The sequence below is a fragment of the Grammomys surdaster genome, unplaced genomic scaffold (assembly GCF_004785775.1).
Source record: "Grammomys surdaster isolate TR1022 unplaced genomic scaffold, NIH_TR_1.0 126531, whole genome shotgun sequence".
In the NCBI taxonomy this organism is placed as follows: domain Eukaryota; kingdom Metazoa; phylum Chordata; class Mammalia; order Rodentia; family Muridae; genus Grammomys; species Grammomys surdaster.
In genome coordinates, this window is record NW_021621323.1 from 3349774 (window position 1) to 3368474 (window position 18701).

Sequence of the window (18701 nt, forward strand, 5' to 3'; positions counted from 1 at the left end):
ATCAGGTGAGCAGAATCGAGGAGTGAGGCACTGAGATCTATTGATGGGTTTCTGAGAGCCCCACGGATAGAAACCACACTCTGTGCATGAGAATGAGCTATGTGGAGGGACCCAGCAAGGGCTCAGTAAGAAAGCAGAAGGGTCAACCAAGCCCCTGAGCTGGCAAAGACATGGAGGGACAACAAAGTGGAGGATGCTGCTGATGACAGAGAGGATCAAGATAGTGGTCTGATGCGATAACAGACAGAGGGCACAACCCCCGTGTCTGACCCCAGAGTACACATCAACCAAACGGGTGTCGATCTCAAAGGAAATGCTAAGGGCATGACTTATGTCCTTGACCCACTCAGTGCTCTGATGGCCTTTATTAGTGACTGCCACTAGAACAACTGAGAAGGCCTGTGCGGCTAGTGCTCGGAGGGCCACCCCAGCCCTTTTTGAGTTAGAGCTTCATATTCATGGATGGAGAGGGAAGGCTGAAGGAAGGAAGACTTGACTGAGGAGGAGGAAGTGAAGGACACTGATCAAAGTATGTGGCTGAAGCCACACTGAGTGGAAGGGCATTCTTCTAGATGAAAGATTTGGACTCTAGAAGTGGAAAAGGTGGGCGTTATGGTTGGCATGCCTAATCATGCACTGATCCCCCCCCAACCCAGACAGATGTGCGGGTCACATGGTAAGCCAGCTGGGGCTGATAACAAGCCGGAACTGTCAGCAAGCTATGGACTCAGAGATGAACAGTGGATTTCAAACTCCATGGACACCCAAAAAGGGAAAGGGATACTGTCTCTATATTTCTTTAAAAAAAAAAAAAAAATATATATATATATATATATAAATATATATTTATATATAATAAATTATTATATATTTATAATATATAAAATATTAACATATAAAAATTTAAAGGTTTATTTATTTATATTTTATGTCTGTGCATGTTTTTACCTTCATATATGTATGTATTGCACCATGTATATAAAATGCCTGTGTATGATCTTCTAGAACTGTAGTTACAGGAAGATGTGAACTTCCATGTAGGCGCTGAATAAAGAACCCAGGCCTTTTGCAAGAACAGCAAGTACTAGTAACTGCTAAGCCATCTCTGCAGTCCCCAGGCCTACTTTCTATGGCCTCCGAGTGTCCTCTCTGTGGTGGAAAGGGTACACTATAGGGAGGCCAGAGGAGCATGACCAAGAGGACGGTGGTGGGATTCTACACTGAGAAAGGGTATTGCGTCTGCTTACCCCAAAAGAAGCAGAGTTCTATTCTGCAAATTCCCAAGAGCTAACTGGAGAGACCCAACACAGAGTGAAAAATCCATAGAATATGATCCTAATCTGACTGAAAACAGATTTGAATAGTTAAAGTAACCCAAAAACAGAAACAGCGAGGGTAGGGTGGCTGTGGGAACTCTTAAATGCACAATCACTCCAGCCAGCACTGACTGCAGTATTACCATACGCATGTCTTTGATGAGTAGTCACACACCCTTCCTGCATCCGAGTCTGAGAACACAAACTCTGCTTCATCTTCTAGATCCAGCATCAGGATCCGTCACAGGCTATGTGTTCACTAATGTTATTGGAAGCAATGAATTCACTACGGCTACATGTCGCCAAGGATGCTGGAGAGGTGATACATGCAATGGAACTGCAAACGTTCCCTCTAAGGAGCAGATCCTGTGACCTCGGAAAACAAAATGTAGACCAGCTTCCCCTGGAGACATAGCCAAGAGCTTATATCATCAAGAGCAACTGGAATTTAGATAAAATTATTTAATAATCATTTCTAGCATTCACCTGCATTATCAACCTGGGCTGATGATAGTTACTAAATTTGAAGGGTCGTTGCTTTTGCTTCCACTGCTGCTGTACTCTGAGTAAACGTATTTAAGTTTTGTATATTAAGGTAATCTCATCCCCATGGTGGATGTAACATCATTCCAGCTTTGACTCAGTTCAAAGTCTTTGCCTCCTCCTTCAAACAAAATGTCACAGGTTTGTCTGGATTTACTGACTAAAACTGATGTCAACTCAGAAGGTTAACCACTTTCCTGTCTAGGGTTCACTCTGAACCAGAGATCTGGTCTGGTGAAGGCTCAAAGGTCTCAGACAAGGGGCTTCTGCAGTTAGGAAGGCAGAGTCAGCACGGCCCTCATCACCGTCCTCCTGGAATGTCCTCTACCTGTTTCTATGTAGATTTCTCTTACTTCACCAAGAGCCCAAAGCCACCTCCTCAGAAAGGCTGGCTCTCAGCTCTAAAGGGGACACACCAGGGCTAGGTCTCAGTAAGAGAGCATTTGCCTACCATCCACAAAGCCCTGGGTTCAGTCCTCACTATGACAATTAAACTGTAGACTGCTAGACACTGGTCTGCCACTGTCTAAGGAGCTGGTACTTGATACTTCTTGCTGGCACTAGGATGCAGTTCCTGGCCAGTGACTTCCTTCCAGCAAGTATCTCTCCTAGAACGTAAGCCACATGGGGCAGGGACTCTGCATCACACTTTGCTATAACTCTGTGTCTGAGGTCCAGACCCATGAGCTGTGGGCCACGGACTGGTCTACTGTATGGCTGGATAATTTTAGCCCCTCTTCCTCTTGTTCATCAAGTTCTGCTGGGTAGCAGCTGAGTGACTTAGGCCATGTAACTTCAGTTCTCAAGAAAAAAGCTCCACTTACTGGCAGTGGCCCTGCCAAAGGATTGATATGTCATCATTTTCTCAACACATTGATACTCGGTGTGTTTGGGAGCTGCTGCCAATTTTGGAACTTTTTTTTTTTATTTCATCAGAAAAGACATGTGAGGCAACCAATGAAATAAAAACATAATTGTGTTTCACAAAGAGGAAAAAAACTTTCAAAATGACCAACTCCCTGTTTATTACGAGAATAGACAATTAGTTCATTTAATGCCTTCCAGTATCTCTTTCAAAGCTGCCAGAAATGGGCTCTTATTAAAGGAGTTGTAAGAAGCTGTGTTATCTGGCTTTTAACCAAACAGAGAGCTCTAAAAGGGGAATTTCTGAGATTCCATCAGGACAAATCCCAAGGCTTAACTGGGATGAAGAAGCAGCTAACCACAATCCAGGAGAAGATTGGTATTCAACAGAGAAGTTTCAAGGGATGAACTTATCTGTTTGGGGAACTTAATTTGTCTTACTTTATATGAGGAAGGCTTTGTCTCAAAAGGTTACTGTTTGCTGGGCAGTGGTACATTTTTCATAATCTATTTTACATATTATAGAAGCATTCCATAAATATAAGGAGTGATGTCTTTTTCTTTATATTCTTTAATGTATTATTACATTTCTGCAGTGTGTGTGTGTGTGTGCGCACGCGCCTGTGTGTACATTTGCATTCACACACATGTGCACACGCATGTGGAGCAGAGGTTCACCTCAGGTGTCATTTCTCAGTTGCCGTCCATCTCATGTTCTTGAGACAGGGTCTCTCATGGGCACCTGAAGTTCACTAGCCTGGCTCTGGGATCCTCTCCCCATCTTTCCAGCAGAAAACTAAAAATATGTGCTTCCACACTTGGCTTTCTGCATCCGTGTGGAGATGGACTGAGGTCCACATGTTCATGTGGCAAGCATTTTAGCCACAGAACCAGTGTCCCCTTTTACACAGTGCTGGGGGCTGACCCCAGACAATGCTTGACCACTGCGTAACACCTGCATGCTCTGTGGTTTCACTCTGAATTTATTTCACGAGGGTCTGTCTGGAAGAGACTCTGCTTGTAGAACTCTCATTCGCACTTGAATGTCTTTAGTTTGCCTGAAGCCCTGGGTAGGGTCTCCTTTCTATTAACGAATAAGAGCTCTTAATGCATTTAACACTTCCAAAAGAGCCTTTGCCATCAAGCAAAGCCAGCCTCAAAAGGATGAATACCCAGGAGATAAGAGAAAGGTCTTCCTGAAGAACATGCTAACTCCTAGGTTTGCCAGACCACTGACCAAATTCTAACAGAACTCAGTCTCACAAGGTAAGAGCACTGTGTAGCCAATACACGCTGCAAGTGAGTTCACTCCCAAACAGGGAGGAAAGAGGGGGTGATTCCCATTTTTAGATTTCAGTGGTAAACTGGGGAATTCAGAGAAAAATCAAAACATGCAGCTGGGAGCATGGTAGAGACAGGGGTGTGCTCACCAGCACAGCTTAGGATGGAAACTGCCCAGAACCCAGCCATCACGGAGATTTGGAATATGTCAGTTGATATGTCTGGATTTTCTTTTTTCTATACAATATGTGACCATCGACTCTGAGCATTTCTTGATATTTATGACCAATGGCTGCCTGTGCATGTTCATCAGTGATGAATTTATCTGATATCTAAACACAAATTTATATTTGGCTTCCATCTCACCACACAGACTAATGAAAACCCATTTTTTATCATTTAAGTCATCTTCCAAAAGGGTTCAAAAGACGAGGGGGGGGATGAAAGGTTACAGGTCACATGGTGACATTTATGAGCAGACTGAGGTCACCGTGGCTGGGTGAGGCTGTGCCTTGGGATCAAACCCCAGTCACGTCCTCCATTGTACACACTCACCACGCTGTGGCTCTACTGACTATTCTGATGTCGTGATCACTTGAGACACCCAAACACTCTTGAGGAATGCTTCCTCTCATTAGACAACGGTTCGTTTGTACCCTGTGCTGATCAAAGAGCAAGGGGAAACACTCCAGACGAGACCCGGCCTTGAACCAAACCTGTTCCTCTCCGTGACGTTCGTTCCACTTACTTTTTCATTCCACGCCCACAGTCCAATTCCAAGAAACGTTATTCCCAAAAACTGAAAGAGAAGAGGAGATCTGGGTGAGTGTTAGGGAAAGCACCACATGTTTACTCACGCAAATAAGTTTTCAATTTGTTGTTTTATTACATTACTTGATCAGAAAAACAAGACAAAACAAAAACAAATTTAGCTTTCTTTAACATCTAAGTTACCTAAGGAAAAAAAATACCTTGTCTACTTGCTTAAAAATTATTATAACATTGAGATGGGATGGGAACACATAGGTACCTGAAAGTCATTCAAATCATGACTTATAATCTTTAGGTAGAATCTTTGAGCAAGATGAACTTTCAGAATGGAGAGGGTGAGCCCAAGAATCTATGACACTGTCCATTAGACATGAAGATTCAGGGCAAGGATTAGAGATACAGTGATCTCGGCTCCACTGAACCATGTCAAGTGGACCAGGTAAGAGAGAGGACACAGGAGCCCCATGTCCTCTGACCAACCCTTCTTCACTCCTTCAACAGCAGCGAGAATCCTGTTCTCTCTGTGATCCATGTAATACAAATAATCTTCAGACGGTTTGTTTTTTTTAAGACACTAAAACAGTGGTTCCAAGGGCCCCCATTACTCTTCCTAGTCTTTTGTCCCACATGTAAAATTTGGCACACACACACGACACGCACACTGAATGAAGGCAGACTTCCTTTGCAGCCCTGAGGATGAGGGAAGGGGCAGCCATGTTGCAAGCAGTGTTGGGATGGGCTTCCCACTTTAGTTGGTTCTCACTATGCCCTGTCTGCTCTGAGCTGCACACTTCCCCCTTTACGCTTTAACATTCCTTAAACTGAAATGTGGTTTAAAAGGCACGGTATCATCCCCAACCCCCGACAGCATTGAAAACGACAGTGTGTCTTATAACTGGGCCGCTGAAGATCGGGTGGCAAGCGGACAGTGTAGGCCACCCAGGAAGGAGCCAGGGCCAGAACTGAGCGTGACAGGACTCAACAGAGACTCGGGGTTTCCTTTCTAAACACTGAAGTGGTGGGGGCGGGGTAACAAGCGGTTTCAGCCTGACGGTGTAAGAACATTGTTTATTTTACTAACATCTTGATTAAGTTAAATGTCAGAAGAGCACCGCAGTGGGAGGCGGTTATTCTCCAGGTTCAGGGGAGACTGAGGGAGCTGTGCATCCAGCAAGATCTTGCCACTCACAGTAGGGAGTCCTGACACTTCAGAGGTGGGGACAAGAAATCCAAGGGGAGAAAGACAGTGCAAAATCAGTCACTCAGCCTCTGGGCTGGAGCAGACACAGAGTCGGTCTGCTCCTGTCCTGTTGAGAAACTGAATCCTGAGTCATCCAGGAGCCACTGCACTCAGAGCAGCTGGTAAGAACTCCATCTCACTCCCTAAGCCCCAGAGATACATCGGGGAGCCAGGGACATCCAGGGCACAGCAGCTACCCAAACCCCGCCCCTCCGGAATTCCACTTCCCTTCTGCCCCTGCCTGGTCCTCTGCGCTGGAGCAGACACAGAGTCGGTCTGCTCCTGTCCTGTTGAGAAACTGAATCCTGAGTTATCCAGGAGCCACTGCACTCAGAGCAGCTGGAGCCACTGCACTCAGAGCAGCTGAAACTGAATCCTGAGTCATCGAGGACCCACTGCACTCAGAGCAGAAGGATTTCCAGATCCAAGAGGTGGCCTGAGTCCCAGGAGTTCTTCCACCCAGGAGATTAGGAGCATAAGACCACAGAGACCTCTGGACTCTGAGGAGCTCTGCAATAAGCAAGATAACTGGAAATACAGACTCCAGTTTTACACAGTGAGGGCAGGTACCACTAGAGTTAACCAGATGGCGAAAGGCAAGCGCAAGAACATAAGCAACGGAAACCAAAGTTTCTTGGCATCATCAGTGCCCAGTTCTCCCAATATAGCAAGCCCTGAACACCCCATCACACCTGAAAAGCAGGATTCAGAATTAAAATCACTTCTCATGATGATGATAGAGGATTATAAGAAGGAATTAAGTAACTCCTTTAAAGAAATACAGGAGAGTACAAGTAAACAGATAGAAGCCCTTAAAGAGGAATCACAGAAATCCCTTAAAGAAATGGAAGAAAACACAAAGAAGGAATTAAACAAAAACATTCAGGATCTGAAACTAGAAATAGAAACAATAAAGAAAGCTCAAAGGGAGACAACCATGGAGATAGAAAACCTAAGAAAGAGATCAGGAGTCACAGACGCAAGCATCACCAACCGAATACAAGAGATAGAAGAGAGAATCTCAAATGTAGAAGATACGGTGGAAAATATTGACACAGTTGTCAAAGAAAATGCAAAATGCAAAAAACTCCTAACTCAAAACATCCAGGAAATCCAGGACACAATGAGAAGACCAAACCTAAGGATAATAGGTATAGATGAGAATGAAGATTCCCAACTTAAAGGGCCAGTAAATATCTTCAACAAAATTATTGAGGAAAACTTCCCTAACCTAAAGAACAAGATGCCCATAAACATACAAGAAGCCTACAGAACACCAAATAGACTAGACCAGAAAAGAAATACCTCCCGTCACATAATAATCAAACCATCAGATGCACAAAACAAAGAAAAAATACTAAAAGCAGTAAGGGAAAAAGGTCAAGTAACATATAAAGGCAGACCTATAAGAATTACACCAGACTTCTCACCAGAGACTATAAAAGCCAGAAGAGCCTGGTCTGACATCATACAGACCCTAAGAGAACACAATTGCCAGCCCAGATAACTATACCCAGCAAAACTCTCAATCACTATAGATGGTGAAACCAAGATATTCCATGACAAAACCAAATTTGCACAATATCTTCCCACAAACCCAGCACTTCAAAGGATAATTGATGGAAAATGCCAACACAAGGAGGGAAACTACAACCTAGAAAAAGCAAGTAAGTAATCTTCCAACAACCCCAAAAGAAGATACAAACATAACTTTACCTCTAATAAAAAAAATAACAGGAAGCAACAATCATTTTTCCTTAATATCTCTTAACATCAATGGTCTCAATTCCCCAATAAAAAGACGCAGACTATCAGACTGGATACACAAACAAGACCCAGAATTTTGCTGCATACAAGAAACGCACCTCAGTGACAAAGACAGACACTACCTCAGAATAAAAGGGTGGAAAACAATTTTCAAGCCAATGGTCCCAAGAAACAAGCTGGAGTAGCCATTCTAATATCAAATAAAATCGACTTTCATCCAAAATTAATCAAAAAAGATAAGGAAGGACACTTCATACTCATCAAAGGAAAAATCTACCAAGGTGAACTCTCAATTCTGAACATCTATGCTCCAAATGCAAGGGGACCTACATACATAAAAGAAACTTTACTAAAGCTCAAAACACACATTACACCTCACACAATAATAGTGGGAGATTTCAACACCCCACTATCAGCAATGGACAGATCATGGAAACAGAAACTTAACAGAGACACTTTGAAATTAACAGAAGTTATGAACCAAATGGACTTAACAGACATCTATAGAACATTTCATCCTAAAACAAAAGAATATACCTTTTTCTCAGCACCTCATGGTACCTTCTCCAAAATAGACCATATAATTGGTCACAAAACAAGCCTCTACAGATACAAAAAGATTGAAATAATCCCTTGCATCTTATCAGATCACCACGGACTAAGACTGGTCTTTAATAATGACAAAACCAATGGAAAACCCACGTGCACATGGAAACTGAACAACTCTCTACTCAATGATGACTTGGTCAAGGAAGAAATAAAGAAAGAAATAAAAGACTTTTTATAATTCAATGAAAATGAGGACACATCATACCAAAACTTGTGGGACTCCATGAAGGCAGTGCTAAGAGGAAAGCTCATAGCTCTAAGTGCCTACAAAAAGAAACTGGAAAGAGCACATACTAACAAGTTGACTGCACAACTAAAAGCTCTAGAACAAAAAGAAGCAAATACACCCAGGAGGAGTAGAAGGCAGGAAATAATCAAACTCAGGGCTGAAATCAACCAAATAGAAACAGAAAGAACAATACAAAATATCAATAAAACCAGGAGTTGGTTCTTTGAGAAAATCAACAAGATAGATAAACCCTTAGCCAGATTAACCAGAGGGCACAGAGACAGTATCCAAATTAATAAAATCAGAACTGAAAAGGGAGACATAACAACAGAAACTGAAGAAATTCAAAAAATCATCAGATCCTACTACAAAGGCCTATACTCAACAAAACTGGAAAACCTGGATGAAATGGGCAATTTCCTAGACAGATACCAGGTACCAAAGTTAAACCAGGAGCAGATAAACCAACTAAATAGTCCCATAACCCCTCAGGAAATAGCAGCAGTCATCAAAAGCCTCCCCACTAAAAAAAGCCCAGGACCAGATGGTTTTAGTGCTGAATTCTATCAGACCTTCAAGGAAGACCTAATACCAATTCTCTTCAAACTATTCCACAAAATAGAGACAGAAGGAACACTACCCAATTCGTTCTATGAAGCTACAATTACACTCATACCCAAACCCCACAAGGACCCGACAAAGAAAGAGAACTTCAGACCAATCTCCCTTAAGAACATCGATGCAAAAATACTCAATAAAATTCTAGCAAACCGAATCCAAGACCACATCAAAACAATCATCCATCATGATCAAGTAGGTTTTATCCCAGGAATGCAGGGATGGTTCAATATTCGGAAATCCATCAATGTAATCCACTATATAAACAAACTTAAAGAAAAAAACCACATGATCATCTCACTAGATGCTGAGAAAGCATTTGACAAAATTCAACATCCCTTCATGATAAAAGTCTTGGAAAGATCAGGAATTCAAGGCCCCTACCTAAACATAGTAAAAGCAATTTACAGCAAACCAGTAGCCAACATCAAGCTAAATGGAGAGAAACTTGAAGCAATCCCACTAAGATCAGGGACTAGACAAGGTTGCCCACTCTCCCCCTACCTATTCAATATAGTACTGGAAGTCTTAGCCAGAGCAATTAGACAACAAAAAGAAGTCAAAGGGATACAAATAGGAAAGGAAGAAGTCGAAATATCGCTATTTGCAGATGATATGATAGTATACTTAAGTGACCCCCAAACTTCCACCAGAGAACTCCTAAACCTGATAAACAACTTCAGCAAAGTGGCTGGTTATAAAATCAACTCAAACAAATCAGTAGCCTTCCTCTACATGAAAGATAAACAGACTGAAAAAGAAATTAGGGAAATGACACCCTTCACAATAGTTGCAAATAATATAAAATACCTTGGTGTGAATCTAACCAAGCAAGTGAAAGACCTCTATGACAAGAACTTCAAGTCTCTGAAGAAAGAAATTGAAGAAGATCTCAGAAGATGGAAAGATCTCCCATGCTCATGGATTGGCAGGATTAATATAATAAAAATGGCCATCTTGCCAAAAGCAATCTACAGATTCAATGCAATCCCCATTAAAATCCCAACTCAATTCTTCACAGAGTTAGAAAAGGAAATTCTCAAATTCATATGGAATAACAAAAAACCCAGGATAGCGAAAACTATTCTCAACAATAAAAGAACTTCTGGAGGAATCACCATCCCTGATCTCAAGCTGTACTACAGAGCAATAGTGATAAAAACTACCTGGTATTGGTACAGAGACAGGCAGGAAGATCAATGGAATAGAATTGAAGACCCAGAAATGAACCCACACACTTATGGTCACTTGATCTTTGACAAAGGAGCTAAAACTGTCCAGTGGAAAAAGGACAGCATTTTCAACAAATGGTGCTGGTTCAACTGGAAGACAACATGTAGAAGAATGAAAATTGATCCATTCTTATCCCCTTGTACAAAGCTCAAGTCTAAGTGGATAAAGGACCTCCACATAAAACCAGATACACTGAAACTAATAGAAGAGAAGGTGGGGAAAAGCCTCGAATACTTGGGCACAGGGGAAAAGTTCCTGAACAGAACTCCAATGGCATATGCTCTAAGATCGAGAATTGACAAATGGGACTTCATAAAATTGCAAAGTTTCTGTAAGGCAAAGGACACTGTCAATAGGACAAAACGACAACCAACAAATTGGGAAAAGATCTTTACCAATCCTTCATCTGATAGAGGGCTAATATCCAATATATACAAAGAACTCAAGAAATTAGACTCCAGACAACCAAATTACCCTTAATAGGGTAATTTTTTTAAAATTTTTTTTAATTTTTAATTTTTTAATAAAAATGGGGTATAGAGCTTAACAAAGAATTTTCAACGGAAGAAACTCGAATGGCCGAGAAGCATCTAAAGAAATGTTCAGTATCCTTAGTCGTCAGGGAAATGCAAATCAAAACAACCCTGAGATTCCATCTCACACCAGTCAGAATGGCTAAGATTAAAAACTCAGGTGATAGTAGATGCTGGCGAGGGTGTGAAGAGGAACACTCCTCCATTGTTGGTGGGACTGCAAGATGGTGCAACCACTTTGGAAATCAGTCTGGCGGTTCCTCAGAAAATTGGACATAGCATTACCCGAGGATCCAGCTATACCACTCCTAGGCATATACCCAGAAGATGCTCGAACATATAACAAGGACATATGCTCAACTATGTTCATAGCAGCCTTATTTATAATAGCCAGGAGCTGGAAAGAACCCAGATGTCCTTCAACTGAGGAATGGATTCAAAAAAATGTGGTATATTTACACAATGGAGTATTACTCAGCTATTAAAAACAATGAATTCGAGAGGTTCCTAGGTAAATGGATGGAACTAGAAATTATCATCCTGAGTGAGGTAAGCCAATCACAAAAGAACACACATGGTATTCACTCACTGATTATTGGATATTAGCCCAGAACCTTGAAATGCCCAAGATGCAACTCACAGGCCACATGAAGCCCATAAAGAAGGAAGACCAAGTGAGGGTGATTCGGTCCTTCTTAGAAGGAGCAACAAAATACTCAAGGGAGCAAATATGGAGACAAAGTGAGGGACAGAAACTGAAGGAGGGGCCGTCTCAAGACCACTCCACCTGAGTATCTATCCCATGTGCAATCACCAAAGGTAGATGCTGATGTGGAAGACAGGAAGTGCATGCTGACAAGAGCCTGATATGGATATCTCCTCAGAGGCCTTCAAGAGTCAGACATATTCAGAGGCAGATGCTCACAACTAGCCATTGAACTGATCATGGGGTTCTCAATAGAGGAGTTAGAGTGAAGACTGAAGGAGCTGAAAGGATTTGAGGCACCATGAGGAGAGCAACAATACCAACCAACCACAGCTCCCAGGGTCTAAACCACCAGCCTGGGAGCACTTAGGGGGGGATCCAGGGCTTCAGCTGAATATGTAAAAGTGGAGGGCCCTGCTGGGCATAGGTGGAAGAAGAGAACCTTGACCTCATGAAGGCTGGATGCCCCAGGGGGTGGGAATTTTGAGGGTGGGGAGGTGGGAGTGGGGGTAGATAGAGGTTACATCCACAGAGAAGAAGGAGGAGGGGCGAGGGGATTGGGAGTTCCGAGGGGGTGGTGGGGGATGGGGTAAGGGGACAACATAGGAAATGTAAATAAATCATCCAATTTAAAAAAAAAAATCTAAAAAAAAAAAATCAGTCACTCAGAAATGTGGCCCTATTTACAAGAATAGAACTTCCCAGAGCTCAAGAAACAATGCGATGTTAAATAAGATAGATTTAAAACATATTTTAAGTATCCATAGGAAAGCTTCAGTGTGTCTTCAGTTTGGGATAAAGAAAAGCCTCTATTCTCCCTACCCTTGCTCCAAGGAAGCTACTTAACAAGTCCATCATGGTTAGTTTACTATTGCTGTGACACAACACCATGGGCAAAAATAACTTGGCGAGCAATGGGTTTCCCTTCTACTTGCACATCACAACCCATCATTGAAGACAGGGCAGGAACTCAAGGCAGGAACCGAAGCAGACGTGAAGGAGGGATGAGCTTACTGCTTTGTTTAGCCTGCTTTTTTATACAGTCTAGGACGGGCTGCCTGCCCAGGGGTGGCACCACCCGCAATGAACTGGGCCCTCCCACGTCAATCATGAATTAAGAAAATGCCTCCCCAGATTTGCCTACCTAAGTTTGTCCACAGACCAGACTTGTAGACACAGAGTCCCCAAGTCCCCATTCCCAAAGGGCTCTGGCTTGTATCAAGCTGACATAAAACCAGCCAGCACACGTGCTTAGAAAGATTGTTTTCAACGCCCAGGAAAAAACTATGGTCAGCCCTTCTACTATCTTGGTCAGTATGCGATTTCATTTTATGTTTCTGATATAAAACAAGAAAAAGGTCCAGGAACTAAACAACCTGGCCTGTTAGTATTATATTTATAGGTTCTAGACGAAATACAGTCACAGCTGACAGACAGACAGACAGACAGACAGACAGGAATACACAGGACAGATCAGGGATGCTCTAGAGCGCAGAGCTCAGGATCGCTGCATGCAACGGAAAGCAAACGCACCCCAGGGCTAACATCTGACCTTCTAAGGCTAGAGCTCTCTGTGTACAACAGTCACGGCCCCTGATGCAGTGCTCAGTCTCGGTATCACCAGCAGCAGCGGATGGGATGGAACAGACAGTAACACGGTCAAGTCCCTGTCTCGCTGCTGAGCAGGGTGGGTGCATACCTGTCCCTGCCAGTCTCTCATGCACCTCAGCTTTCAATATCTGCCAGGCTCTCTGCTTACTGAGTGGGAGAGCATGTCTTCCTTGAGCTTCACAGTAGTTTTACTTTGAAACTGGTACTGTAATGGCCCCCCCTTTTAAAAAAGGGGAAAACAACTATGGGTAAGTTCTTCTGTAGAGCACAGAGGTCCTATGTGGAGAAACGAAGATCTGACAACGGGCAAGTATTCTCAATGATGAATTCTCAGCCCCCACCCAGGATGGCAAAGGGATGGCATTCGGGCCAGAATTCTGTGAGACAGGACAGGGACACTGCACAGCAATGAAGGTAGCAGAGCAGGTGAAGTAAGAGATGGGTGCCACCCACAACCTCAGTCCTTAAGAGGAAGAGACAGGAGGATCAGGAGTTCCAGTACAGCCTTGGCTACAAGAGACTATCTCAACAAAGGGACAAAATGTTGCCTTCACTTAAGGACTGATTGTCAAAGGGACATTCTCCACGCTAGTGTTGACCAGGGAGAAAAGTGAGAAATTTGGCTGGGGGGTCCGGGGAGGACTTTCTTCCCTTTACACACACAGTTCTTTCTCCTCTTGGCACTTTGGGGGAAGTTTTTCTTTTCTTTCAAGAATCATAATTTTAAAAAATTGAAAAGATATGGTTTTCCACAGAGGAGAGAGGGGAGAGAGAGAGGAGAGAGGGGAGAGGAGAGAGAAGAAAGAGACTCACAATTTCCTTCACAATACTGCTTCAATGTTTCCTGCTTTGACTTGTATCTTTCCAAAAGGGAGTTTAAGAATTTGGAGAAAGGGGCACAACTTGAAATTTACGGGAACTGTTCCATACCTAAGCGAGTAAGTACAACAGGGCGGGGCCTCGGCTCGCTGCATAGCTTCAGCACTACGTCAGCTGCAAATGGCCTCCCTATTGCTCTCAGCCCATATGTTTTCTTTTAAAGTCAAGTCATTCCAGCTCCAAATAATTAACAGTGAAGAGCCAAAGCCCAGGGCCAGCACGCAGCACTTAAAGCAGTTTCCCGTTTCCACTTCCTGAAGGAAAGACGCCCAGAAACCCCACACTGACCTCACTGCGAAACAGAGAGGGGGGTGGAGGGAGAGAGACAGACAGGGGAGGGGGCAGAGGAACGTTGCGAACTCGTCATGGTGACCAGCTACTTGTCTGAGACAAAATCAAAACCAAACCCCACACTCATCCCACACAGCAGTGTATGCAAATGTTGGCATAAATGTCTGTCCGTCAAACTGAAGTTGTAAAATGAGTAACAATACGTTTGTTGGATGCTAAATATGAGCGAAGACACTATTTTCATTTCTGGTTTTGACTCTAGGGCCAACTCTGGGCCTCTTACACCGCTAAGCAGGTGTCTGTCACTATGCTATACTCTCAGCCCCAAGACACTAGATTTCTAAATTATCATACATATATACAATGAATCTGTAGCATATCCAGTGAACTATCCCCTCTCCCTCCCCCAGGATCTCCTCCATATGTGTCCCCCCTCATCTCCACCTTCTCTCTCTTTCTTTCATTAGTCACTCAGTGAGTCCAATTAGTGCTGTCTGCTTAAGTATGGTCCACATTCCCAAAGGAAAAATGACTCCTCCTGTCCCAGCAGGCTTCAGTTGCCAATAGCTCCTCAGGTAGGAGTGGAGCTGCACAAGCCCCTCCCTCACCTCTCCCTCACCCCTGCTGAAATTATAGGGCGGGCACAATCTTGTGCACGTGTCATGCAGGTAACCACAGCTGCTCTGGGTTCCTGCATTGCAATGGCCTTAGGGGGGGGTGTATATAGCTGTCGTATTTAAGGTAGAACAACTTGTCCTCAACAGTCCCTTACTCTCAGTATTTTAACTGGTTATTTGACCCATTGGACCATTGGGGCTGGAGAGATGGCTCAGCGGTTAAGAGCACTGACTGCTCTTCCAGAGGTCCTGAGTTCAATTCCCAGCAACCACATGGTGGTTCACAACCATCTGTAATGGGATCCAATGCCCTCCTCTGGTGTGTCTGAAGACAGCTAGAGTGTACTCCTATACATAAAATGAATAAATAATTAAGAAATAAACAAAGCATTCTCTCTCTCAAAAGAAAAAAAAAAGATTCTTTACTGATTCTTTGCTTATTACAAAGAACAAAAAACTTCCCTGGTCAAGACTGAGAGGAGCACTAACCCATCAATGTAAGCATACATGTTTAGAAGAAAGTTTGGTAACATGTCCATTTGCCAGAACAACAGGAGCATGTTGCCTCCAAAGATCTATGACCATGTCAGCCACCAGCTTTTGACCAGCCATGACTTCCAGCTGGGCGCATTTCCCGGCAAGGTTGGTATTGCACCAACATGCAGGATTCACCACTGGTAAGTCCATTGACGACTTCTGCTCCCCAGCAGCCTGGAGAGAACTGTTTGTCACTATGAAAGCATCAATTAGTAAAGAAGATTCCAGGTCAGTTCCAGCTTGATTTCTGTGTCCTGCAACCAAAGTCATCTCCAGCAATAAGGTCTTACTTCTAAGGAAGCTTCGGTTGTTTTTGAGATATCATCTCATCATGTCTCATCTCCTGGTTGGCCTGGAACTTGCTTTTTAGATTTAGGCTGGCCTTGAACTCACAAAGGTCTATCTGCCTCTACCTCCCAAGTACTGGGACTAAAGGCGTGTGCCACCATGTCTGGCTCTAAGATACAGTTTTTAATGTAAATTTCCAAAACCAGTACCAACTGTGTAGTCAATACTAGCCAGTGATCACCCGAAAGGCAACTAGTTCAGACTGAGGTGCGAAAGCAAGTGTTAAGTGCACACCAGGTTCCAAGATCTAATAGGAATAAAAACATGCCATTAGTTGCTGTTTTGTTATTCATTCTGCTTTGAAACATTAATATTTTATTTTGGCAAATTTCAACTTATAATTAATCTTTTCTTTTTTCTTTCTTTTTTATTCTTTTCCTTTTTTTTTTTTTTTTTTTTTTTGAGACAGGGTTTCTCTATGTAGCTATGGCTGTCCTGGAACTCATTCTGTAGACCAGGCTGGCCTCAAACTCAGAAATCTGCCTGCCTCTGCCTCCCAAGTGCTGGGATTAAAGGTGTGCGCCACCACTGCCCGGCTCTTTTCTTTTGTCTTAAGCATAACTGCTGGAAAATGTAAGTTTGCATTAAATTACATTTGTGCAGAATAATGTTCACCTAAAGTATCCCACACCAATTCCATGCAGTAGATAGATATTTGAGATCACTCTTATTTAACTGATAACAAAATAGGTTTAGCAACATTGTTTCTCCCAGCACTGCATAGGCAGGTGCCTGAGCTGGGTCACTCAGGGAATAGGGACTACTGAATGTTCCTTTTAAAAATTTTTAAGTTTTTCAAAAAATATTTTACTTATTTTTATGCATATGGGCGTTTTGCTTGCAGTGCTCACACAGACCAGGAGAAATCATGCAATCCTCTGGAACTGAGTTACAAATATATACTACCACATGGATGATGGCAACTGACCCCAAGTTCTCTAGAAGAGCAGCCAGAGCTCTTAACCACTGAGCCATCGCTCCACCCCCGCATAGTCCCTTTTCTATAATGCTTAGAATCCGAGTAGTTCCCATTTCAGAGTTTACTGAATTGGGGTAAATTTGCATAGACTTTGCTGGTTACCAAGGTTAAACATAAATATCCCTAATCTTTCAGCCATTAGAGTGGTACTTTAAAACCTAGTTTTTGAGATTGAGTATGTTCACCCTGTGTTTCCCCTAATATGTCTAAAACACCCTCTACAGACCAGCTCACGGTGGAATCATTGGGAAGTGCTTGCCCTACTCTAAGTTGCTTCTCTGATGTCTAGGCATCCCAGCTGCAGCCAGAACTGAGAATGGCCCCTTGAGAACTGATACTGGTACAGGGATGGAAGCTAGACCTGGCTTCCAGGGCCAGCACAACTGATGCTCTGGCAAAGCTGGAAAAGAAAATAGTCTCAGATGTCACGGGTGAATCCAGAAGGATGCAACTGCCACGCTGTCAAATGGAAAAGCTCTTCTTCCATATCCAGTTATTTCCATCCTGGCAGACTCCATTGTTTTGGACTGCAACAGTGTCTCATCCTAACTGGCACTAAAGGGATACTTCAAAAAGCCACCCATCCATCCCTTTTGAGTATTCAGTTCGCTCTGAGTTCCAACTTCGAATGTGACCTTACACATCTCAGGATAAACAGAGATACGAAAAAAAAAAAAAACCAAAACAGACACAGCTCTTGTTTACAATGGGCTTACAGTTCAGAGGACCTTCAAATCACAAAAGAATAAAACTGCCCTGTGGTAAGGAGAGAATTACAAGTCACAGAGTCTGTAGGGATAGAGGTGTGGCTAACTACAGCAGATGGGAGGGGCTGGCATACAATCAGAGACGCAAGTATGGCACGACACTTTTGGACCTTGTAAGGCGGCCATTCATCACCCTGGTGACAGGAGGATTCTCAGGGACCATCTGTGAGACTGTGTGGTGGGTGGGAGTGGGTGGGACAAGCTGGCACTGACGAGAAGAATCACCATGTGGGTTGCAGACGTCTGAATCCACAGAGTTCCAAGGGAAGAGGCTTGGAGAGGCAGACAGGAACTGATCATGTCCAGAGTAAGGAGGAAACGTGGGTAGAACCAAGAACTACTGAGAAGTTGGTGACATTTTCGGTAATGACGGGGAGGTGTGAAGGGTAATTGATCTTATATCTGGAAACTATGGCCCTTCAACATTCCATCATGGGCCTGGGTTGCAGCTCAGGGGTTAGTATACAGTAGACCCCATTTTCAACTTCCCAGTACAGAGGAAATAAAACCTACTGCTCTGCAGACAGAATCAACTTCTGGGTGCCATTCTCAGGGTTGGCTGGACCTAGCAGAAATCCTGAAGGATGTTTTTTCTTGTATGAGTACTTGGTTGTTAACTGAATTCTCTGCCAAGCAAATCTCACGTTTTGTATTTTTTGAAAACTAAATTATTTTAAAATCATCATATATTTCTGCCACCTCTGCTCATTGTATCCCTAAAAAGAAGCAATTACGTAAGAGGGGCCCAGCTCATCCAAGTTCTCAGGCAGCTTTGAAACTAACACTCTTTACTCCTGTTTGCTTAAAATGTAGCAATTTCATCCCTGGGCTCTACCCAGACGAAACAAAGTTCCTAATCAGCGTGGCAAGAAGTGGAGCCTTACCACCAACCTAAAAACAGTGGAATAACATTCTGAGAAACCGAAACCTCTGCGTGAATAGGCAGTACAGGTGCACCTAAG

At 43.2% G+C, this 18701-nt stretch overlaps 1 protein-coding gene across 1 annotated transcript in view; it reads right to left on the bottom strand.

The window, feature by feature from the left end:
• Tspan5 (tetraspanin 5) overlaps positions 1 to 18701 on the bottom strand; it is a 172577-nt gene that overhangs the window by 28612 nt on the left and 125264 nt on the right. The window contains exon 2 of the mRNA XM_028760436.1: positions 4753 to 4803. Within this exon, the coding sequence (XP_028616269.1) occupies positions 4753 to 4803 (51 nt within the window). The remainder of the gene's footprint in view (positions 1 to 4752; positions 4804 to 18701) is intronic.